The sequence below is a fragment of the Amphiprion ocellaris genome, chromosome 14 (genome assembly GCF_022539595.1).
Source record: "Amphiprion ocellaris isolate individual 3 ecotype Okinawa chromosome 14, ASM2253959v1, whole genome shotgun sequence".
Classification (NCBI taxonomy): Eukaryota; Metazoa; Chordata; class Actinopteri; family Pomacentridae; genus Amphiprion; species Amphiprion ocellaris.
In genome coordinates this window covers 14276658-14302950 of record NC_072779.1, presented here as the reverse complement: position 1 = coordinate 14302950, position 26293 = coordinate 14276658, and the positions used below count along the sequence as shown (strand labels likewise).

Genomic DNA, 26293 nt, shown 5'->3' with positions numbered 1-26293 from the left:
GAAACTGATGAAACCCATCTCTCTGCTAACTCAGGACCAGCTCTGTCTGCCACATCACATCCTTGAAGAGCGTGGTCTGGTGAAGGTGGGCGTAACCGTCCAGGCTCTGCTGGATCTGCCCACATCCAAGTCCACGCAGCTGTCGGCTGTTTGACACGAGCCTGAATGTTGCGTCCGAACTGCAGTCATCCAGCACACCTCTGTTTCTAGCCCAAACCTGCACCACATCACCAGGGACCAGAGAGCCCCTCGGGGCGAGGACCCAGTGGCTTTTGGGCTTGTTGGAGTCTGCTTCTGCCTGACTGAAACAGGAGACAGGGGGGTGAAATGCCTCTGTCTTCTAATATGATGTCAGCCACGCCCTCTTCTGCTCCATCGCATTTTCTCTTGCATCCTGTTCCTTGTTACTGGGGTCATCCTGTATCTGTGTGGACTTGAGCTGTGACAGTGAGTTTCCTGAGCTGCTCAGTTAACATTTGCTCACAGACATGACAGTGGGTCTATAAGAAGACCTGCACAAATGTATCAACAGTGATTATTGAGTCTGCAAGTGCCAGAACAGATAACTTTTCCATGCTGATGTTGGACACATTGGCAGTGAGGAGATGACAGACGCATAACTCACTTTTTCACTAAAGAGGACTGAGCTGCCTCGCAGCCACAAACTACTGAGTGACCTCATTGATTTCTTACACTTGAGTTTCTTTTTTGTGGAATTTATTTTTGCCACAAAAAAAAGGACTTTTGGAATTTATTAGTGTTTGTTTTTTTACACACTTCATCAGGTCCTTACTTTATTTACTTTTGCGCAGCCAAGCCTGATTCATGGGTATTTATTTGCTATGTACTGCTGCTGAGCAACTGCATCTCCACTGCTTTTTTCAGAAAAAATGCAAGCAAGGATTGGATTTGGTGTTATCTTTTGGGAAATCATGCTACAGTAGACGTTCTGCCTGTTTTACCGAAACTCTGGTGTGGCTTTAAAATCTTTAAACCACTGTACAAATCATGTGTAACTCTATAGCAAAGTTCTTTCTCAGTACAAACCCGCATGCACCATTGATCACTGTGATAACGTGCTTGGCTGTTGCCAAAAGCAGAACATCTTCTTTTGTAGCATTTTTTTTCCTGTTCACATGCAAGTTTTTCTCGTTTTTGTTTTTGTAGTATTCTGTATATTAACTTTTCTAAAAGTTTTATACTTTCTCCCCAGTCGTTGCCAATTATCACTGGCCATTTTTGTGGAGTTCACAGCATAGATTTGCTGTGAACTGTTGTACTTAAAGCAGTGAGGATTTTATCGCTTTGCATAACCTCTGATGAAATGTGTTTATACTGTATGTGTTTGTGAGTGGAGGTGTGAGTGACGGGCCTCTGGAGCAGAAACGTGTTCAGTGCTGCCAAGAGGCAAACCTTCCTCACATGGCCTTATCCTACCGCCATGCCACCCTGCTGTAAGTGGTCTCTGATATACTTCATTTTTTCAGGGAAATTATATTATTTATGTATTTATTTAATAGTTTTATTTGTACATGTTGTTTCTTTGTGTGTCTCAGCACAGACATTTTGATCTCTTGTATGTTTTTTGGCTGGGCTATACAGTTCAATGCAGCAGCTCTGAGAGTTCAATGCACTGTAACTTGAGAAGACACATGCAAACACATAAAGAAAGTAGCTCTGCAAATTTCACAATAAAGGTCCAGCAGTTCAGAAACGTGCTGCAAATAGCACCCAGTACAAGAGAGATGTTTTCGAAGGGAAAAAAAACAAATGGAAAATTTACATATTGTCCAACACGTCTGACAGAAAGCAGACACATGCATTACAGTGCCTCTAAAACGTGTTCATCCCTCGTGGAAGTTTTTCCCTTTTATTGCTTTTGAGCACCGATAATTAAGTAATTCTTGCTGTTCACTTGATGCCTGTGAAACTTGACAGAGCTTAAGGAGTTTTGCAAAGAAGAATGTGGTAAAATTTTAGTGTCCAGATGTGCTGAGCGGAGTGACACCTACCAAGGGGGTGAATACATGTATAACAGCCTATCTTACATTTTGCATTTTTATTTAATTGGCATTCATTTGTAGAAATCTATTTTCACTTTGACATGAAAAAGTGTTTTTTTTTTTGTCAATTCTTGTCATTAAAGCCAAATTATATTGACCAGTATTCAGTGATGGAAAAGGACAACTTTCAAGGGGGATAAAAATGTTTCATAGGCAGCGCAGGTGAATTAAAACACATTGGTGACAGCCATCATGCATTCCCTCAGGCAGGTGTGGTGTGCCATTCATTTTAATATTAGGTCTCCAACATGTACTTGTGGTTTGATTCACCGACTCTGGCATGACAGTAATTTGACTGGAAATTAAAGTTAAGTATCTCTTTGGTTAATTCTAAATATAAGTATTCTAATTAAACTATGAATTAAAAGTGACAGCAAAGGCGATGCCGGCCAAATGATCTCTGTTTCTGTGCTTTCATGGTTTGTAGCGATATTTCCTTGTTGCTAAGCATGTCACGCAGCAGAAAACAGATCCAAACTGTGCTGATTTGTGGACAATATCTAATTTGCAGTCCACATCATTTTTATGCGTAGGATGGAGATGATGCACATGAAACTGAGGTATGTCATGCTCCATTTTCCAGACTGTACTGTATTTGAAAATGCATCTGTGAAGAAAAGCTGCTTCATGACCTGCATCGACTTCTGTCAGTGACTTGCTGATACGACATCAATTAAACGGCTTCTGATGGCCCAGGCTTTGCTACTTCAGCTGTGGCTGCTGAAGGCTGACACAAATTCCCATTTTTACAAACTACACACAGTGTTTCGAGCAGATTTTGGTGCCAAGGGAGGAGCTAGCAAAGCAACATGCAAAATCTTTAGTAGCCAAAACATCCAAGGACAACCGTACTTTGATGACCATTTCAACACCTTGAAAGTCATCAGACATCATTATGACGTGGCATATTGTGCCTTAAAGGGGAGTTATCTTTTGTTTTTTTCTCTTATTATTTCACAAGTTTCACCTGTATTTTTTTTTTCTTTTAATACATGAATTGAGCTTTTATCTAATTACTTCCCTGTACAGGATGCTTTAGATTGTTTAGCAAAAACAGCTTCTTTGTTGATGAGCTGATTCACTACATTGAGTTAGCTGAAGTGGACTGGTCACTGTTAAAAAACCCATAGTCTGTTGGCTTGTATTTGAGGCTTGATTCACCCACTCTGGTGCTAAATTTACCCATTTACTATTACTGGTTAGATGTTCCGATTAGGATGCTCTTCAAGAGAAACTCTGCTTCCTCTGAATGGGCTGTATTTACTGACTTTGTGCCGTCATATTCCAAAGAAAAGATGCCACAGAGATACAAGACAATTCAGAGCTTCCAGTTTATCAGATCTTATGTGTGCAATATACACAGCTCACCACAGAGACTCAGGTCACAGCCTTTTCTTATGCAGACAAAACCCGTGGATATCAATGAATGACTGTACTAATCTGATCTGTTTTTCTGGCTACATGCAGTCATAGCCTCTAGAAATACCACTGCATTGTGTTCTGCTGCTGCAGACAGGTCATCTTTTATGGTCCTGGCTGCCTTTTATTTATCAAAGAAGCAGCTTTTTAGAAGATCGACACATTTCAAGAGAAATGTTCAACAGTGGGCTACATCATAAAACATCAAATGTTTGTATTCAAGGCATTTATCACCATGTGAGATTCATTTATTCTGCGACACTATACATCTAAAATCTGAAAACAAACACCCAACTTGTAGCACACTGTCCTGTGTTAGCATTACAGAGCCTGGATGGGCTTATCTGAACCACAGAAGTCACAGGCTTCAGCACTGATGGTAGCATTGTACCTTCTCATGATCTTCATCGGTGTATATTTACAGATTTCGAAGAAAGAAAGTGACCTGACACCTGAACCCAATTCTAGCATGCTGTGTTCAATTTTGGGGGCTTAAATAATTCTTGTTAAAAGTCGAACATAGTTGAAAATGTCTGGCCACAACTTACTGTATGTAAACACTCGTGTTTTTGAAACTAAAGACAGTTAGTTTATGATTTAGAGTAATTGGAAAGGAAAGCTGAAAAGAACCTGGGGCAGTTTTGGAACTGAATTTGAATGCATTGTTACGATTCTGGCGCTGTATGCACAATATTAGTATTTTGTGGCTTCGTCATCATTCATGATGTTGTTTTGGTTGTGGTTTTCCATGGGATTAATGATCTTCCATTAAAGGTGAATCAAAGAACAAACAGGTTTTAAATTTTCCCTCCCGAAGAAAGAGGTCAAACCATCCAAACCACCTTCTACTAAAGCTGGAATGAATGTGTACCTACATGTAACTGGTGTTATCCCCATAAAAGATACAATAGATGCAATGACTTCATCTGTTGAAAATAATAAGTGTCTGGAACAGAGGCATTTAATCACTGTGCAGTTAGTCCAACTGCTAGACATGACTTACCTCTTGTGTATTTTCTTGTGCACACACTGTACGTCTGGGTGTGTCAGAACTCCCCACTGTTTCAGTCCAAGTAAACAGAATAGCTTTATTACTGATGTTCATTCATTGTAATTACCGTTGGCATCTACACTATCAATAAATCACTCCTCTGCCGGCACATTCAATCTGTTATTTAAGTGTTAAAAAAACAGTTAGTGTTTTTGTTGTACAGACTTACGATATACAACAGAAGTGCACTTAAAGGTCAAGTGATTCAACCTTATATACAAGTCTTGATACAAGTCGAACAGTAAGGTATTTGTTTGTATGTAAAATTAAAAATGAGCAGATTAGGTTTACTCTATTTAAAATACAGGCCCCATAGTGTAGGAACTTCATGCAATGAAAGTCAATCCACCTTTTATTACTGAGATTTTTTGATTTATTCTTTTATGTCCACCGGTAATTTTGATGACAAACACAAACCTACATGCATGGAGGATCTAACTTTCAAATTTCCAGAGATATGTTCTTTTCATTCTCCAGAAACAATTTGTGCTTACTGCTTATTGCTGCAGAGGTTGTGTTGTGTTGCATCTTTTCTCTTTGAAGTACCTTCAGGGCGTTCTGTTGGATTCAAACAAAGTGACATACTTGGCCAGCTGACAGTTTTTCTTCTTTAGAAAGCCTCTTGGGATTTTGATACCTGTGCTTTGGTACATCTGCAGACACTCATGGAGCCATCTATAAACGTCATCTCCCCTTTTGCACTCCATGTCATCACACTTACACTTTTGTGCTTCCTGTTAGGACAATGCACTCATTGTAGTAGTAAACATAAATGTTCCGAAACCTCATCTGGCCAAAGAATGTGCTCCAAAACTCACTAGACTTCTCTTCATGTTCCTTAGCAATATTTCATTTTGCTGTTTTGTACCAAGCAGCAAGGTTTTTTTAATGGTATTCATCGAAAAACACAATAAGCATCATCCTTTACACTGCCTAAGCTGTCATAGAAACTCTTGATTTTCAAGTGTGAAGCACTTTTCCATCTCTGAAAACAGAGCTAGATTGTACAAGTAGTGCACTGTCAGTGGCGTCATTTTAGGACAGCCAATGCAGCTCTTACTAGTGGTACTATTACTTGTTCAAAAACGGCTGATTTCTGCTACAACTGTATTTTGATTTTTAGTTCAGTAATTCCTCTATGTCCATCTCCATTATTGTGTAGTCTGACTGTAATTTTTTTAGGTCCTTTGGCAGTCTTTTGACATGTGGCGCCGTGATGCAGACATGCTGATAGACATGGCTCATACGTCCTAAGTTGAGAAAGTTCAGGTGTTACCAGATCAGTTAGTAATCATGTTAATGCACAGGTGTATTCACATTTTGTTGTTTTGTGATCACAGGTTTTCTAACTTGGGTGTGTTCACTTTTGTTGCACTGATTTTTTATTTTGGGGCCTGTATTTTCAATATGGTGTCTCTACTGGATTTGGTTTTGATTCTTTATAAGAGTTCAAACTCTTCTTGTCAACTTGAAATAATTCAGTTATTGATACAATTTTGAATTGTTTGACATTTAATTGATATTGTACTTTTTCTGTATGCTGAACTTCTAAGTGTGGGGCTCCAACTCCTTGCTTTGATGTCTATGTGAGGTACCACCTTAGTAGAAGAAGTGTGCAGTTTGCTTTGATTCAAACAAAGGAAATCACAACAGCCCTGATCTCTGTTGTCTGTGCAATGTAACTATGTCATCAACACACTGATGCCTTATTCTTGTTTTACGTGCAAACACTACTGAATGCCATGCCCTTTCTTTTATTAGTTGTACTGAAAATGAACCAAGTGCCAAATCACGAATTCATTACTTCAAGGGTATCGTTTCATCGCAGCAATGAGTATCTGAGTAGAATATCATGCTGGTGCCACTGTCTGACAACTGCAGACACAATGAATCACCTAGATGCACTTGCAAAATAGATGGTCTGTGTACTTATTTTCCTCCAGCCAGATGTCTGTTTGTCTGTTGGTATAATTTTTACTAGGTGGCACAAACATTCCTCCTGTTTATACAGGATGAGAAGAAATCTTGCAACAGTGGTTTCTGAGGTACAGCTGAAGATAAAGTTTTGCTGGCTGTAGTCATACAAATCAACTGTGTACCTTCAAAATATCCAGTAATTTTAATGGGGAATGTCCTCATTGTGCTTCCACATACAGTACAATATCTTTTTGGTGAGAGGACAGTACCACAAAGGGAAAATGTCACACTAAAAAGACCAAAATGAAGAAATACACATGATATTTTCAATCTTTTCTAACTTTGGCCGACCTTAAGGAGATATTTTCAAAGAGAACAAAGACTGTCTATTCTCTATTACTTCTGAAGGCCACTCAACAAGACATTTCTTCTTGGCCAGCATGGACTGGAGGAATGATTGTAGTGACTGGATGTGCATGTGAGGACTGTTCAAATGCAGAGCTGATAAAAGATGAGCTAATTCTTTGAAACTGTTTGCTCTGTTCGGAAGAGGTGAACATCGCATAGTCTGCAAAACTGCTATTTGTCAAACTTACAGGTGTCTGTTCTTTTTAAATATGATTTGTGAACGTAATGTTTTACCTCAAGAACAGTTCTGTTAAGTTCTTCACTATTTGGTACTTCTGTTGTTAAGATATGATTAATAAATAGAGGATTTCATAGAGGATTCTGTATGTTTTGAGGCCTGGGAACAAGTTTGTATGTTTCTGAGGGAGGGCAATGTACAAAATGGTGTTTTGTTTTTTTTATATAAATTTCCCTTTACAGCACATTTATGAACAGTCTGAAATGCTTGCAATATGGAGAAGTCAAATTGGCATATCATTTTCTACAAATAGTGGTGCTGATCTATATTTCATTAATGCTCATGTGATCAATCTGTTGCATTTATTACATCAGTACCTGTTATTGGTTCACATGTCCTTATTAGATTGTGCTTGTTATGATTTAACATCCTGTCGCTGTCATTTCATCGAGACAAAACAGTGAAACAGTGAGTCATGTCCAACTACTACACTGCCGAGAAAATCCAAGCTCATGTATATACGCTTTTTGTATTTTGAAACTAGTCTAATGCATGTAAGACTACAGAATGACCGAAGCTGAACTTCTGTACATATCATCTGTATAAATTCCAGGGTTTTCTTAAGAAACAAACATGGTGAATATAAAATAAAGTCAAACTCTTTGCAGCGCAGGCTGTGTTGTCTTTCCCTAAAGCAATATCTGCTAATTATACACTGATTCATTGTGTCAGTGCACCAACTTGTAATTAGTTACTTTCACGGAACTCCAGTTTTCTGAGACTCTCTGCTGCCAAGTCCTTACTAGCTTGTTGACAAATGTCTCCCACTCTGGGCCCTTTTCTGGTTCTGCATCTTTAAACTCTTTCTTTTCCTTCTTCCACTTTTATGTTGAACTTTCCCTAGAACTCAGTCTGTTTTATGATTTAAAAAAATTGCCAGAAATATTCTGCTGTATTTCCCCAGAAGATCAACAGATATCATTCCAACAGACTGTTGATAATTACCCATGAAGTTCTTCATACATCATTATTATTATTATTATTATTATTATTATTATTATTATTATTACTATTATTTCTAGTAATATTTTGCATCTTTGTAGATTATGGGCTGCAGTTACAGACATGGATGAACAATAGTTTATAACTGTCTTTGAAATCTGAGTGCGTAATGCCAATTTGAGGTTATTACTGCATGCAGTTTTATGGGAGACTGATGCAACTAAGCTATTTTTGTTGTTTGATCAATGGGAGATCTTATGCACACACAGTAATTCTCTGCCTGTTGAAGGTCGTCTCTGCAGTACTATAATGGGTTGAAGCCTGACCCCCTGATTAAAGTAGCTGGACTGCATATACAGTACTTTACTGATTCCATTTGGTTTACTGAAGGTACTTTGACACATCTAAAAAGTATGCTTAGGAGTGTCATCCTTTGGAACTTGAACAGAAAGACACACAAGCACACACTTGCTAAATGTCCTGTGTTGTTACAGGCACTTTTTCCTTGGAAAATTGAGTTTGTCACCAGCTCTCAGTATTTACATGGAACCTATTTTTAGATTTCTTTTATGTATTTTCGCTGTCTTCTCTATTTTCTTTCTGTTTCTTTTTCTCTTACAGACGACTTCTGTCTCTCTGTAGGTCTTTTCTAAACTATAGAACAGCAAAAGACATTCAAATGATGAAACTCTATATGATATTTTATTTAAGGGGTATCTGTGTACATTTTGATTTGACCAAGAAAAAATGTCTGGATCTCTGAATAGTTTTGTATTGACTGAACAAGTTTGTAACCAGGAGCTGTGAGATGACCGTGTTGAAGGTAGAGCACTTAACTTTTCTGATTCTCCAGATGTGCGAGGCTCAGGGGACATGCTGCTGATGCTGATGGCGCCATTAGTGGAGCTGTAAGGACAATATGCAAACTGTGTGAGTGATTCAAATGTTGCAGGTATTTTATTGTGATCCTTGACCAGTCTCTCGCAGTACCTTATCATGATGGAGTTAGTGCTACAGGATGGCGTTTGTGGAGGCTTGAAACTGGTGACTTCTGCACTGGTGTGAAGGTGGTGGTCTTGAGGCATGAGGGGACAACAGCTTGAGGATGTTTGCTCGTTTATCCAAATATTTCCTCAGAACTCAAACTACAGCTCTCTGTGGGTGTGCCTTGTTTAAGGTTCTGCAGTCTCACCGCTGTATTTCAGTTCTTGAGGTCTTCTTGGGACATCGGTCACATCTACACCTACCCTCCGCAGAGTTTTTCTGATGTGTTTTTTTTTTCATTTTGGTGAGATTTTTTTCTCTAATGAGCGACTGAACTCTTATCTGGCCCGTCCCTTTGCAATTATTGAGCTCTTTCTTCTTAATGATGTTCCATCTGATGTCCCTCTTTGTTTCATTCTTGTTTTTTGGCCTTTTAATGGCAAAGGCTCAGAAGCAAGCCTAGCTCTGTCATACCTAAACTAATGAAGAAACTAAACACGCCTGAGTGGTCACTAGCTCCTCTGAAGCTAAATGTCCCAAACATTATGGTGCCCTGAAATAATGGTACTATAAAAAGAGGTGAGATTTTTCTGTGTCTATAAATATTCTTAAAGATGGAGCCTGTATTTCTGGAGAAAGATTTTAAATTAGCATTTTCCGTGTCCACAAATGCCATCCAGCAGACCACTAGGAGATATCTGCACAGCCTGACAAAAACTATACTGGATACTTATAATAGCGTACCTCAAATTTAACTTAAATCTGAAGTATGCAACTGTTTGATTGCAAATTTAAAACTGCAGAACACAGAGGAACAAATAAAGGAACATTATGTCTTTGTACCAGACTTTATGGAGATACAAGATGACAATAAATTGAGTTTAAAGAGTTCCTAAAAATATCAGTTAAATTATTGTTTATATGTGGAAAGCTTTTCTCCAAAGTCGATTCCTCTGCATTCTCATCCTCTGCCTCATCATCGTGAGAACTTTTTCCCTTTATGTTTTGTTGACTTTTCTGTGGTCCTATATGTTTTTTTGAGACAGCTCACTCCTTTTTATCCTCTGGGCTTCTTCTCCCTGTCTGTCCTGTCACCCACCAGGTGTTTTTTTCTGGCTTGTTTTCAAGTGGTTCCTTCAGTGTTTCCAGCCTCCTGGCAGGCTTCCTAAGCTGCTCTAGACTTTTGATGTAGACAACACTTGCATGACTGATTCTATTGTTGTGATTGATGTGTGGCTCTTGAACTAACCTGTCATGACAGGTTAATTCCTACCCAGGTCTGTTTGATTTTTACTTATTAACAACCATAAGAAACTATATCTGCCATGTCTACATATGTTTGTAACTGAACAGTGGCACATTTATAATGCAAATATGGAATCAAAATTGTGGTGGTTATTTTTATAGGTGATCACCACCCAATGCTTCTGTATCACCACAGAAGACACTATTACTTGTGCTGTTGAAATCGTACACACGATTGTGTGATTGTAGCATGCTCATCATTTTATAATCATAAATCTAGCTACGTCAAGTCACTGTTATTTAGACAGCATATTAAAAACAACAGCTGTTGAGCCAAAATGCTTTCCAGTGAGAAAATAAGATTGCCGTTACAAATGTGGCATAGATTTATTTTTTTTTAATTAATGGTTAAAGTATGACAAAAAAAAAATATATATAAAATACAATTTTAATTGACTAATACAAATTTTAAGGCTAATTAAGCCCGACCCTATTGTCAGTTATGGTGATAAACATGGCTAAATTGCAGTGCTGTAACAGAACAACTCCCTTTTCACAGGAAGAGACCTCTGGCAGAACCAGGCTCAGGGAGGGCAGCCATCAGCTTCACCCTGCTGGGGAGAGAGAAGGGTAGCAGAGAGAAAAGACAACAAACAGGAAAACTGAGATATCAGACAGACTGGTGGGACAAGTAGCTGCAAATCAGACTCATGTAGCTCCCAAGCCAGAAATACCTACAGGGAATTAGCATGAAACTTTAACAGGAATTTGAAATTGCGATAGACCAGAATTAGATGTGGCTCAGGAGACTGTTCCAGATCCTGGGTGTGATTACACTAAGAGTCCTGTCTTATTTGGTTTGAATGTGGGACCGAGAGGAGTAACTGTGAGGCCGACCTAAGTGGCCTTGAGGTAGAAAAAACATATTGTTATGTTATTATGGAGCTAAACCATTAACAGCTTCCAGTGTAAATAAGCCTGAATCAGCGGATGTGGTGTCTATTCTTTGTACCAGTTCAGAGGCTGTCAGCTGCATTCTGTAGTCAGCTAAGGTTGCACTGAGTCAACCCCATACTCAGCAGGTTGTCGAGCTAACAAAAACATGGAGAACAGTTTCCAGGCAATTGTCGGATTAAAATCAGCCCCAGTTTGGCAAGGGTTCTGAAAAAAAAATAAAACAATGTCATCACTAAGTTAACGCTAAGCCTCTTAACAACAAGCAGCAATCTTGTTGAGTCATAACTCAAACTGCTGAGTCGAAACCACAAGGAGGCTGGCTGCAGGCTTGATTTACTTGGTTTTAAAGTCTTAAGTAAGTAAGTGGGCTGAATCTAAACTACAAGTTAAACCACAGCATTTTAAACAGGTTGTGAAGATCCAATCTAAGAACCCTGAAATTGTCTTCACATTAAACCATCTTGTGTTTCGTAATCAGTGTGCTGACATGAATCATTATTGTGCTTGTTACTGAGCCTTTCTTTGATAAAGGCTGCTTAGCGTCTCAGGATTTTTTCTAATGAAGTTAATATTTAATTTGGTGATGCATATAAAACTGTTGTCATCTTTGCTTTATGTTTCAATATGAAGAACATCATTCGATGGTATCAAGTTGATTTGACCAACTGAGCTGAATTCTTCTCCCTAGACAGTAATCAGGTGTTTCAGAATTTTACCACCCAGTATAACAAACATTGATAAAAGGGTGATTGACTGATTGCTTAGTGACTCCAAGCTTTCTTGTAAATGACGCCACACATGTTAAGATTTGCCTTGGAGCAGTTTTATACCATTTCAGGGAAGACTCCTGGTGATAGACTATGTACAGTATATACACTAGTGTAAAAACTCTTTGGACACTAGATGTTATTTATGATGCAGTACCAGTGATTTGGAATTGGGAATACCAGGGAATGCAATATAAGGAAGGCATCTGAATGGTCCCAGATTCATTTAGCAGAATGACAAAGCACAGGCTACAGCAAGAGTCATAAAGAATATCCTCAGCGACAAGAAGAACAAGAAGTCCTGCAACAGATGTTGAAGCCCTGATCTCAACATCATTAAACCAGTGGGATTACATGAAGAGACACTGAGGCAAACCAAATCTACCTGTGTACCCACAAGTTCTCTGAATTGCTGAGGTCTCTTGAAAAATTGTATCTGAGTGTACCTATGGAGAGTTGGTGCCGTTTCAGAACCAAAGGCTGATCACATGTGGAAAGTAGTGATGTGTTGCCACGGAGATATCAGTTCCTTGTTTGTTCTGTGATTGTTTATCAGGATGTATTGCAGTTGTCTGGGGAAGGGGGCCACATTCCACTTTACCAGGAGCTGACTAATAGACCCAACACCTGACAGCTGTCCTGCTGAAGCACACATTTGTATGTAATACTTCCTGCCACAGGGGAATCACAAAGACCACAGTACAAGAGAAGTGAACTTCTCACCCTGGGCAATGTGTGGGTAAATAGAGTACATCAGAAGAGCTGCTTCTAACTGTTCCACAGCACCACGGGTGGATGGTTTGTGCTTTTACAGTGTCAGCTCTAAAGGTTTGGAATAGCCTTCCTTTTTGAATTAAATTTCCTCCTCTGTTGGTCATTTTTAAGAAAAATACCAAGATGAACATGCTTTTTGGTGGCTTTTGATTACTCTCAGTGGTTTTAATAAGTTAAAATTGTATATGCATTTTTATTTTAGAATGTGATCTTTCCAGTTATTATCCTATTGCTCTTATAATTGTATTATTTTCTAATAATCGATTTTACAAATTTTATCCTGTTTACTGTGTTCCCAGATTGAAGTTGTTGATCTGTAATTTTTTATTAAAAGTGAATTTTGGTTTGGTTTAAATTTAACAGATTTTAATAGTTTAAACATTGTAAAGATACACTGAATTAACATTGAATTATGGTTTAACATTTACAATGAATGCTGTGAATGAATTTTGCAAAAAGAGCAAATTGGGTGAGACCATATCAGGAGAGAGTTACGGGGTGTCATAAATTTTTAGTTGAACACCTGTGAACGATTAATTGTGATGTCTTTCTATGTGCAAATTTTCTCAAGGCATTTGTGTAATAATGGAAACTTTTAAAAGTCACCTTTGGACAAATTTGGACGACAACGCAGAAGGAGAGTCTAGCGATTCCCCCCTTGTAAGGAATGTTCCATATTTGAAACCTAACGGTCGACATCAGCCGCCTTCTGGACGTCGTCAAAAGTTAAGACATATTTTTAAACATATTTTAATTCATGCCTGTTGTAGAACATGTACAGCTCTTTGATAAACGTGGATTGTTTTAATGCGTGCTGTATAAATACACTTAATTTGGTTACTAAGAACAGTCCAGCAACTAGCTAAGAAGCTTCTTCAGTGACCTCCTGTGGCCGAACGTTTAAAATCATGACGACACGCCTTGGTCAGACATCAATAAATCTCGTTGAAAAGATTCTGGCGCCAGACTTTTTTTTTTTTTTTTATTACACAAATGTACGACAAATCAGATGATTATTGCACTGTGTAACAAAGAGGCAGTAGTGCGTACACATTTAAGGAGGATTTCGGTGGAATTTTTATTCATTCGGAAATAACAGGACAAGATGCAACAAGAAATAACAAGTGCAAGAGTAAATGAAGTGGGTTGCATTGGTTTGCTCCTCCCAGCCTCCGTGCGCCACATTAATACTAATAATAACGCCAGAGCAGTTGCCCTGTGGATGCGGGACTATTACTCACCGATTCCCCTCAGTGACATTTCCTTGTTTCACACAGAAGCGGAGCTACAAATTGGCCAGTCCACCCACACAGCGCCAGTGTAACAGACTCCGTCTGAACCTGCTGCAGGAGGAAAGCTACTCTCTCATACCTTATTTCGTAAGTCTTTGTTTGTCCCTATTTTATTTGATTATATTTGTATCACTTAAACATTAAGATCTTCAATTAAACGAATTTGAGAAGAGGTAATACGACAGAATACCTACATTTGTGTTGTTTTGCCTTTATAAAAAAAAAACCAGCAAACATCGTTTTTAATGTTTGATTATATTTTTATCATTTAAGCATTAAGATCTTCAATTAAACGAATTTGAGAAGAGGTAATACGACAGAATACCTACATTTGTATTGTTTTGCCTTTTTAAAAAAACAGCAAACATCGTTTTTAATGTTTTTTTTTTCTCTGTTTAGTTTTTCAGTCCTGATACAGAACAACAATGGTCATTAAATGCTGGGTGACTCATCTGATGCTGCTCTTAATAACCTGGAAGGAAAGCCGGAACTGCAATGGACTTACAGGTTGGTCCAGTTTAGTTTTTCCTCAGTTTTACTTGTGGATGTGAATGAATTAAAACCCAGTCAATGTTTAATGAGCTACAAAGAAATCGAACACAAAGGCTGCACTGTATTCTATATTTGTATCTTATTCTACATTTGTATATTATCTGTATTTGCCTGCAGGGAATGGATGGTTTCCAGTATAACTGAGACTTTGTACCTGGAGTTTTCAAATAAAAAGATAGTCATTATTGCACTAATTTAGTCTTTGCATTTACATTCATATTAAAAACGTTCCTGCAATAGGCACAATCTGTATAAATATCCGTTTCATTTGCAGTGGATCCACCTGAGAACCTTACAGTAGTAGACCCTGGTCATTTTGGACATCTGGAGATCTCATGGAGTCCCCCAGGCAGCCTGATCAACATGACAAACTGCTCAACACTGTATCACCTGGAATACTTCAACACATACAGGAACAGCTGGAGTGTGAGTGTTCACCATTTTAAATGTTTAAATTTGACATGGAGACACATAACTTGTCTAACCTCCTGCTATAATGATCATTGTATTATAAGCATGATCAGCTGTGCTATTGAGGCAACTAATATGTGCAATTAATATGTGCAAAATGGTGTTTTTGTCTCTATAATTAAATTTATGCAACTACAAAAGTAGACAAACAGGCTATTTAAAGGGCTGTAAAATTTGGCAAGGTGTTTAGGTTGGATTGGGTTTGGAATGTGTGTGTGTGAAACCTGCTTGACTTCATACAGCGCTAATTAAATGTTCAGATCAATACAAAACAAGGCCGTATATAATGTAATAATAATCTTAAACTTTTCAAACTAGATCATTAGAGTCGTAGAGACTGTAGTAGATTTCTTAATTGATCTGTTTGGCAGTATTTGTTTTTTAATTGCGAATATGTTATGGATTTTATATTTGAAAAGAGGCAAACAATGGAGGAGGGAAGAACATTAAAGAAAGAAAGGAAACAGGCAAAAAAAAAGAAAGCACAGGTAACAGTAATGACATTACTACTTTTGGAATTATTGAAATAGCAGTAAGTGTTTATTTCCAGTTTATATGTTTGATGAAGAACATACTAAATACAGTTTATAATATAAGGCTGAGTATGCAGGATTGAAATCAAATTTTTACATGGTAATACTTCAAACTGATGCTGGTGTCTTACTCAGTAAGGAGTAATTTTATATGACAGTTACTGTGTAGTGACTAAGGCAGTGATCACAGCTGTGCCTTCAGAGATGACTGATGCTATGACTGTGACTATGATGATTAAGACATAGATCACAGCTACACATGATCAAAGCTCCTAAACAGTCTCAGATTTTGTTAGAGGACTGAATGAGAACAACTACCAGCTTTGGATAAAAGCATACAGAGCATCGGTTTTCCCAGCAAATTCCTATAAGCATCTGTGTTGTTTGCTGGAACAAAGTGAAAATCCAGAAAATGTGAATTTTAAGATGTGACAACAGGTGTGTATTTCTTGACTGACAGGCTGCCAGGATGAGTATAAGGAGCTACAGTGTTCAGTTTGATCTGATGAAAGACATTAAAGTTAGAGTGTCCACTATACTGGATGGACCCTGCACCAACAACACAATGATCCAGAGCACAAACTACGCTGAACTGATTCAGAAACCTACCAGCACAGGTCAGTCCTCAGGGTCGTTTTGTGAATGACAAAAACATCTAAACGAGATATGAGTAAGCTCTAAGACAATTTCAAAAGCATATGAACTTATACTGATTGATTTTATTCACCTACATTTAGGAGTCGTGGATACTGAAGTCCAGGATTTTATCTGTCTGTTCCACAACATGGAGTACCTGGAATGCAAGTGGAGAAGAAACCCAAAGACACCAGCCAACTCAAAGCATAATCTATATTTCTGGTATGCTTTCAACAGGCACCTTTTAGCTACTTTGGTCCTGAACAAAATGGCTTCAGTACTGTTACTTTGGCAAGGATATTTATTTTTAAAATAGATTGTAATGAATTTGCCTCCTTTAACTACAGCCACCTGCAAGTCATAATGTCACTGGCTCCAAATACCTGTTAAAGTTAATGACACTCCCATAAGTCTCAGCTGTACTCTGTGTTTAGTGATCGTTAGCATATTGGCATCCTACCACATTGAACTCAGATGGTGAATGCTATGCATGATAAACAGTAACATTGACAGTGTTGTAGGATGGCAGCCAGTACCAAATCAAAAACAAACTTTGAGACTAACAGAGCTTCTCATGTGGCTGTGGACTTTTAAATAACTACGTCTGATTTAACAAGCAATTCAGGAGAAGAGAAGGAAAACAATTCTCTTACATCTCACATATCTAATCCAAAGAACTGACAGAATCAACTGCACCTGAAGGCCCGGGCAAATTCCTGGGAAAAGCATTGTGCGAAAATGTATCAGCAGTTCTTTCACTGATGCTTGTTGCTCATCACAGCTCATCAGCTGTCTTGTAAAACTGTGGTGTGGTTACACGCATAGTTCACTGACACTTTTATATAAAAGTTTGCTGCAGGACATAGAGGGTGCAATTAAGATGTCAACTGTAATGAATCAGACAAGCAAAGTGTTTGAAATTTAGCCCAGTGATGTTTGATATTATTAAGCTTTACACCTGCTGGACTTGGTTTTTATGTTAGTTACAGTTGTGATTTCAGTTGAGTCTTTTTCTGCAAAAAAAATATTTTTGTTTATAAAATTAAATTATATTTGTATTTTTAAGGTTTGAACACCACAAACTAATAGACCACTGACTCTTGCAAAATTGATATTATAGTTAACATAGAGTGTATCATTTTAAACCTTTTAGTGTTAGCCATGTCTTATCTGGTCCATCTCTTCTTCAGGCATAAAAAACTGGGTCAGGCAGTGGAATGTCCGACATACATCATGTCTGGCGGAGACAGAAGCGGCTGCAACTTCACAGAGACCTCTCTCCCTAAATTCACTGATATCAACTTCTGTGTAAATGGCTCCTCTCCTAAAGGGCCCCTGAAACCAACATTCTTCTCCCTGCAAATCCAAAACCATGGTACATATATCTTTGCCTTCTCAAGCAGTACAATGTTAAAATGCACAGTGACCACAAAATAGTTCTTACTCCCATATTTCAATTCCATATTTGCATCATTACTTGCAACACTGTAATGTTCCCAAGATCAGAAATGTCTTTTTTCCTCTCGTCATCCTGTCACTCACTGCAATTTGTTCTTCCTTCATGCAGTGAAGCCTGCAATCGCAAACAAGCTGCATCTGCAAGCAGGCACAGACATGGAGCTGCAGCTACAGTGGGAGCATCCTGTTGGGAGGGTTCCTGGACACTGCCTGGAATGGGAAGTGGAACACAGTCAAGAAGGAAAAACACCACCGGTATGGTTTATCAGTTACTGTTTTTGTTGCCAGACTCACTCTACCACCTACAGCCTTCTACTAGAGATTCTACTAGAGATTCTGCAACCTTTATTTGATTTGAATGGGCTAAAGGAGATGCAGAAGTGATGAGAGCATAGCAGGGCCCACTGTAGAAAACAGGATTGATATTTTGCCTTCACTGACTCCTCGAACGCTCAGCATATTCAGGATAACTTTTCGTTATCTGACTTTACTAAACCTAACAACACTATCACACTAAGCAGTCACACAAAGCTGCTTCTTACAAGACAAACTATAATCTGAATATTAGGAATTATATAAAATAATACAGGCTAAAATTAGCTAAGTTAGGAATGAACGCTGTCAAAAATTGCCAACTGTGAGTGTGTAAGCAATTTATTTTTAACAATATCACTGTCCCATCATTAGGACACAAGTAGATCTGACTGTAATTGAGTATTTCATTGAACTAATGTGTTACTGAGATATATTCCTAAAGCATGGAAGACAGTTTTAGCCTTATTCTTTCAGCTTCATGCCATGCAAATCTTAGAAGGTCAACAAATACAAGTCTTTGGTACTTTAATCTGTCTGTTTTATTATTCTGCTTTAAGGGCAATAGAACAATAGAACTCCTTTGAAATTGCTTGCAGGCAGTAGTAAAAAACTAAATTAATAAAAGAAGGCTGAAGTTCTCTCCAATGAGAATTAACCTATATCTCTCATATCTACAGGACCCATAAAACATATTCACTCCCTTTGAAAGTTTTCCCCTTTTATGACTTTTCAACATTGAATCATGGTCATTATACTTTAACTGTCTGAGCAGTTTTGCAACAAAGGATGAAGTAAAATTGCGGTGTCCAGATGTGCAAAGCTGATTGAGCCGTATCCCTGTAAGCTACAAATGCATGTTATACTTGCTGCTAAAGGTGCAGCTGCTGAATACTGCCTTAAAGGAGACATATACTTACACTAATAAGCAATCACCTGTTTTGCATTTTAGACTTTTAATTAATTGACATTACTTTGAAAGTGAAAAGACAGGCTAGGGGAGGATTAAATACTTTTTGTAGGCATTGTTTGCCTGTTAGGGAAAGAAAAGAATTCACATGGTTTCTCAAAACTCTTCCCTTCCTCATAGACTCTGTCTGGTCATCAAACTCCACTTTTTATGTGTTGATCTGCTATCTTGAACACAACCTGCTCCAGACCATGGCGATGTATCCCTTTAAGAAGTCAACCACCATCACAACCCTGAAAACCTTTGTTAAAACCAGAAAACCAGAGTTAAAAACAGCTGCCTGATGCTGTTAGAAAAAGAGATAGTCATAGCAGTGGGTCATATTACCACCAAAACACTGAGCTAAAAGAGACTAAAATGTTCTGTAGAGCCATGTCATAATTCCCTTTAATAAACCCCTTTTACATAAAGAGCCATCTCATTCACTCCTTCTGTAGAAAACAACATTGATTAATGCAGCTTTACAGGAATTAGGCTGTTAACTCTGTATAATTTCTGTATGTATTTTTATTATTACCAGACAAAGAGTGTCACCAGACAGACCAGCCTGATTCTAACCTCTGTCCACAACTCTGAGAGAAACTGCTTCAGGGTTCGATCCAAACTCAGCAAGTATTGTGCAGACAAAAGCTTTTGGAGTGACTGGAGTCAACCAATATGCAACCAAGGTAATCATGTTTGCCTTTCATACAAAATTGCTATATTTGTAGTTTTCATGCCTCTTTGTGATAAAAGTTGTTTACGAGCTTCCAGGAAAACCCTAAAATAGCATCTCTACTTATACATTCAGCGAAAAGGCTTTGGAAAATATGTAAGAGTTTATAAATGCTCAGTTATCCTCTAATACTCTCCAACTTGCTGTCTTCATCTGGGTCCCCGTCAGTTGTTTTTGTTCCATTCTGAATTTCTGGTTAAATGAATTTATGTATCGCAGGCAGAAAGTTTAAAAAACAAGTCTTAGAGTTTTTATAAACTAGTGGGTTTAATTTCCTGAGACAGTGTCCCCAGTGAGTAACGCATTCACAAACTAAGCTGCAAAGCATTTCCTTTGTTTAAAGTCACACCAACAAGTCGTCAGTAACTTTGTGGATTCCCACCTGGAAGACCCTGATGTCATCATCAACTATAGTAGTAAGTCTTAATTATATTGTTTATTAAAGACATATGAATTATGAATTCAGACATTTTTAGGGTATTGGAGAATATAAATTGCATATGTGCTGTTCTTATGTAAACTTTAACTTCGGTTTGTGCTGCTCCACAGTATTTTCAGAGCTAACAAGCGTTATGTTTAATGAAGGAGCAATTTAAGTCAACATGTTTTACAGAGATTCAAAAGTGCATCAATATCATCAATTAATAATCTCATTCTAATGTGTAACGTATTTAAATAACTGATTTATGTGTCAGAATAAGAAATGAAAGGCTAACAGACATTGTAACCATTTTACAAAACAAAACATAACCAAACAAAATGTATAATGTGGACTAGTTTTCTGATCTGTTCCCTTTTTTAAATTTTGTACAGCCATCAATGCTGCTGTGGGTCAGACCCTCTGGAGGAATCGCTGAAGGATCATCTTCTGGCTTCACAGGCTGTGGCGACATGCTAAACAAAATGAAGAATAAAAGACATTTTGGGATCTGAATCTATGCTAAAATACTTCAAATCTTTAATATTTGAGTTTGTGTTGAGCAATCAGTTGACTTAGATTGCTAGATTTTTGCATTTTTAAGTACATTTCGCACGGATGTCCCATAATATCCCCTCTTGAGAGGAATCACTTTTCACCAAACCTTAAGCTACACCGTAGTTTTTGAAGGTTCATGTTGCAAATGTAAAAATGCAGCTACCACTAAATGTATAGTTAGTTAAGTTATTTGAGGTAGTGCAGTGACTGAATCACAGGAGAAAATCCTAACTATATTTTATGTCTACACACTATCCTTGTGTCTACACCTCTGGATGAAGATTGGTCACTGCAGTGCACAGTGATGTGAGTGTTTACTTAATGTGGCATTTTGATTACGGGGCATTTTTTGTCATTTTAGGTCCAAATCTGTACTTTGAAGGTACTGACTTCACAGGACAATAGTTAATTTTTTTCTTAGGATGTAGGAGTGCTGGTTGATTTCCTTAACTGTAAGCAAACTCTAATAAAACTGCCGTAGTTCCACATGATTGACTGTGTACACGACAGTCTATGGATACGTGAAGGCAACAGCATTTTTACACAGTGCAGGTGGACAACCAGGAGCCTAAGAGTTCATTTTGGGCCCCTGCAAGTTAAATAGTCATTGTCAAAGACTGTTTCATCCACAATACATTAGATAATCCTGTCTTCACTTCTTTGGGTGGATGTTTTCATGTTTAAAGGATAACTTCTTGCCACATCACTTGCCACTTTGTCCAAACTTTGTATTTTTAAGAATGTTTGTTTTTACGGCTGCTGATGAAGTGTCTCTGTCTTCAGGTTAACCAGTGAAATGTGTTGTAATGTTACATTGAAACGTCATAATGTTTTCACAAAATAAATTTTTATGTCAAACTGTAGTGTTATTGAAATCCAAATGGTTGGTCCAGCCAGTGACTGCATCCGACTTAGACATTGTCACCCCATTAAATGGACTGTTATCAGTGCATATGATTCCCATACACAGTACAGTACACTCAGTAGATGAAATATTATCCTTTAAATATAACAATTATACTATTAAAATAGTGTTGATTTTCCAACTGATCATTGCAAAATCATTTTTTATTCTCCCAATACCACTTTGTATTCTATAGATGATACTACAGACAATTTCTCAAAATTACACTGCATTTTTGCCAACATCCAGACCTCCTCTATCAATTTTTATAAACTATAAATACAGTAAAAACACATTTGATGAGAGTACCACTGTCTATAAATATAATAAAAAGAGCATTAAGTACTTAGCAGCTGGAATTGAGTCCTACAGAGCTTATATTTAGAGTTCAAACCCTTAAAATATCAATCTGGATTGTGAAACATCCCACTTATACTGCTCCTACTGACGTTAAAGCACCTGGTTAAGTTCAAGTTTTCAACAACATGTCACTGGATCACCAGATATTACAACTTTAGTCTCAATAAAAGTTTCACCTCTTAAAGAGAACAGACTGATTTCCAGCACTACATACCTCAGAGACTTCAATAAACTTTGTCCTCTGAGAAACTTTCATGTTGTGCTTGCTGATACTTGAAATGACATTTGTGACTGTTTTAATTCGTGCAAATTGACTGCTTTGCTTGACTGAATTGCTTGGCTGCTTTGATGTGTGCTTGGTCTTTTAACAAAACCTATTAAATGAAGAACCATTAAATCAAAGCTTAAGTAAATGGAGCTTAGCTGTAATCTGTTTTGTGTTTGATGTGTGTCTCCACATTTGAGATTTAGTGTTATGTCTTTTTTAATTGTGCAGAGCAGCCAGCAAATTTTTGGATGGTGATGCATTCACTTACACCAGTACACATGAAAAAGGACTACAATACTGATGTTCTGACTTTTAGCCCTTAAACTACATCAGTGTATACGTCTGCACTGAGTGAACAATCTGCAGCCCTGTATATCTTTAGTCTGCTTAATTTTTGGGTAGTACAAGAGGAATGTTTTTGATCTATAAGAGGTCAAGATATAGATGATTCTGCAGTGTTTTGGTGATTTATTATCAATTATGTAGATTTTATTTGACTTCTCTTTGTAAAATATATTGATAGGTGCTTTTGGGTGATGTGATATGTGAAAGCAACTAAAAAAATAATCAGACTTTGTTTGTGTTTGTGTTAGAAAAGAAGGAGATCGCACCTGAACCACAACTAAGCGTGGCACCAGTCTATGTAGGTATTGCTGCTGCCATCATTGCCGTGCTGGTTCTGTCTCTGTGTGTGGGGGCAGCGCTCAAAGTGTGAGTACATACACATGCACTAACAGTGAAAAGTTTGGACACACCTTATTTAATCCTTTTTCTTTATTTTCATGGCTATTTACAGTGTAGATTCTCACTGAAGGCATCAAAACTATGAACACATACAGAATTATGTAGTAAACAAAAAAATGTGAAATAAGTCAAAACATGTTTTAGATTTCAAACTTCAAAATAGCCACCTTTTGCTTTGATTACAGCTTTGCACACTCTTGGCATTCTCTGGATGAGCTTTATGAGGTAGTCACCTGAAATGGTTTTCACTTCACAGGTGTGTCTTGTCAAGGTTAATTTGTGGAATTTCTTGCCTTCTTAATGGGGTTGGGACCATCAGTTGTGTTGTGCAGAAGTCAGATTGGTACAGAGTTGACAGCCCTATCTGACAACTGTTAGAATCCATATTATGGCAAGAACCAATAAGCTAAGTAAAGAGAAATGACAGCCCAACATTACCTTAAAAACTGAAGGTCAGTCAGTCTGGAAAATTGCAAAAACTCTGAATGTATCCCCAAGTGCAGTTGCAAAAACCATCAAGCGCTACGACGAAGCTAGCTCACATGAGGACCGCCCCAGGAAAGGAAGCCCTGACCTCCACAGTCACCTGACCTAAACCAATCGAGATGGTTTGGGATGTCAATGTCAATGACAGATTTATTTATACAGCACTTTTATAGGCCTATGGCCAACCAAAGTGCTTTACGGTAAAATAAATCATGAACAATACGAGAACAATAAAAGCAAAACAATAAAACAGTAAAATAAACAGATAAAAGATCCGTTAAAGGTGACTGCTCAGCCAAAGGCCAGGGTGAACAAGTGGGTCTTAAGATGAGTTTTAAAAATGGAGAGGCTATTCGCAGACCGCACAGAGAGGGGCAATGCGTTCCATAGCGTGGAAGCCACAACTGCAATGAGATGAGATGGACCACAGAGTGAAGGCAAAAGGACCGACAAGTGCTCAGCATCTCTGGGAACTCCTTCAAGATGGTTGGAAAACCATTTCAGGTGACTACCTCATGAAGCTCATGGAGAAAATGCCAAGAGTGTGCAAAGCAGTAATGAAAGCAAAAAGCGGCTACTTTGAAAAATCTAAAATCTAAAACAAGTTTTGACTTATTTCACACTTTTTTGTTTACTACATAATTCCATATGTGTTCATTCATAGTTTTGATGCCTTCAGTGAGAATCTACGATGTAAATAGTCATGAAAATAAAGAAAAAACACTAAATGAGAAGGTGTGTCCAAACTTTTGACTGGTAGTCTACACATATACAATGTAATGAGCAAACACACACAGATACACAATGAACTGACTCCAAAATGTCCTTCTGTTGTAGGAAGAAATCAAGACGAGAGAAGAGACCGAACTCTCTGCTCGCCACCCTGTTTGCCAAACATGTCACTGTTACAGCCGGAGACGCCTAAAAAGGCAAGTAAACCTTTATGGCTCTCAGAGAGTGCTCCTATGTTACTGTTGCACTCCTCCTCCCTCAGTGTTCAGGGTCTATGGTTGCAGTCAGAGAGATTACAGCCACTGCTAACACATTACTGAATATATTCCATGTTCGACTGAAGGTCACAGTGTGTTATTCTAACTTACTGCATTTGCCTTTTCTATTTACTATTTTATACAAATTCGTGAATTTACATAAACTGTTTCAACCATGTCGTGTTGAGCTGGAAATGTTACTGAGAAAAGTCACTCGTTTCAGGACCTTTCTGTTGGTTGTTTACCTTTACAGGCTGATTCAGTCAACAGGGTACACTTTGCAGATGTTACAGTTACTTATTCTTTGGGAATTTGTTTTTGAAGTTTCACAGTTTGCCAGATATCTTGCCAGTTGATTCGTCAACATGGGTCTATTTTATTGTGAGACGTAAACATTTTTTATTGAAATTTGTTTTATGGTTTATTGTGTTTTTCTATTTTATTGTTTACTAGGTGGCTCAAGTCTTGCCAGTCAGCTCAGACAATAAAACAGGTTTGCCTGTTAGTGCACAAAATGCAGGGTTAAAACATGTGCTAGAGTTTTGCATCTTTACTAAGCACTTACAGCCAGTGAAGTTTTCAATCATCTAAAGAGTTCCAAATGTAAATGAATGATTCAGTCTAAATGTGTGTCTCAGGTGTTTTGAATGCCACAAGTGCTTGCCAGTTTTTGCTTCTTTTTAGTTTTTTGTTTTGGGGTTACCATAACCATTTTTGTGCAGCACATACAAAAAGTCCTGAATGCATTCAACATTACACTGGAAGTACTTCATGCTCCCTTTGACTTTTGTATGTTTTGTTGTAATAAATGGTAGAGTTGGTCCAATATTGCGTGTTGTGTTTTTTTATGAGCTCTGAACAACATAAAAAGCATCTTTGTGTTTTGGCTGTTTTAAATTACTATCATCTGTTCCTAATAATTTTTAAACAATACACTGCCCATCCACAAAAAAGTCACGCACTCTAATATTTTGTTGGACCACCTTTAGCTTTGAGTATGGCCCTTATTCATTGTGGCATCGTTTCGATGAACTTCTGCAATGTCACAGCATTTATTTCTGTCCAGAGTTGCATTCATTTTCCACCAAGATCTTAAATTGATGATGGGAGAGTCGGACCGCTATGTAGTCTTCTCCAGCACATCCCAAAGATTCTCAGTGGGGCTGAGTTCTGGATTCTGTGGAGGCTGATCAATATGTGAAAATGACGTCTCATGCTCCCTGATCCACTCATTCACAATGTGAGCCCCATGAATCCTGGCATCGTCATCTTGGAATATGCTTGTGCCATCAGTTGAGAAATACGCCATTGATGGAAAGACCTGGTCATTCAGTGTATTCAGGTAGTCAGCTGATCTCATTCTTTGGGAACATAACGTTGCTGAACGAGACCAACCCCAGATCATAACCCTAACCCCCACAGGCTGGTAGGAACTAGCCATGATGAGTGCATCACTTCATCTGCCTCTCTTCTTACCCTGATGCCCCCATCACTCTGGAACAGCGTAAATCTGGACATCAGACCACATGACCAACCACATTTGTTCCTCAAAGATGATGGTTCACCACTATCCTTCCAGATTTTAAACATGCATTGGGCGGTTCTTAACCTGATTTTAGTAGTTTCAGAAATCTCCTTAGTTGCTTTCTTTGATGCAGGTCAACAATTTAAACCTTCTGATACAGACTAACTCCCTTTCTACAACCACAGGATATGTCTTCTGACACGGTTGTTTAAGAAATGAGAAGCTCCTCATTGCATCAGCGAGGGTCAGCTGAAACATTCATCACTGCAGTAATTATCCAATGGAAGGCTCTTACCTATTTGCTTAGTTAGTTTTTTTTTTTTTTTAGCCAGGCAGT

General features: G+C 38.0%; 2 protein-coding genes across 7 annotated transcripts in view; both read left to right on the top strand.

Annotated features, from left to right (window-relative positions):
* Positions 1–7708, top strand: part of lrch2 (leucine-rich repeats and calponin homology (CH) domain containing 2) — a 45791-nt gene extending 38083 nt beyond the window's left edge. For all 4 annotated transcript variants that reach the window (XM_055017024.1, XM_055017023.1, XM_055017022.1 and 1 more), the window contains one exon: positions 35–7708. In XM_055017024.1, coding sequence (XP_054872999.1) covers positions 35–154 — 120 coding nt within the window. In that variant the 3' untranslated portion in view covers positions 155–7708. The remainder of the gene's footprint in view (positions 1–34) is intronic.
* A 6127-nt stretch (positions 7709–13835) lies between these two features.
* Positions 13836–25259, top strand: il13ra2 (interleukin 13 receptor, alpha 2). Of its 3 annotated transcripts, XM_055016936.1 has the most exons (11): positions 13836–14144; positions 14331–14365; positions 14457–14564; positions 14884–15035; positions 16074–16230; positions 16351–16471; positions 17440–17624; positions 17817–17962; positions 19510–19657; positions 22806–22923; positions 24280–25259. In XM_055016936.1, the coding sequence occupies exons 3-11, from the start codon at positions 14483–14485 to the stop codon at positions 24365–24367; spliced, it is 1197 nt and encodes a 398-aa protein (XP_054872911.1). In that variant the 5' UTR covers positions 13836–14144; positions 14331–14365; positions 14457–14482; the 3' UTR covers positions 24368–25259. The 3 variants fall into 3 exon arrangements, 2 of the variants coding, with proteins under 2 accessions (XP_054872911.1, XP_023134547.2); XM_023278779.3 differs by lacking the exon at positions 14331–14365 and having other exon boundaries at positions 13840–14144; XR_002746615.3 differs by lacking the exons at positions 14331–14365; positions 22806–22923; positions 24280–25259 and adding exons at positions 20048–20120; positions 20518–21543 and having other exon boundaries at positions 13844–14144.
* The last annotated feature ends 1034 nt before the right edge of the window (positions 25260–26293 follow it).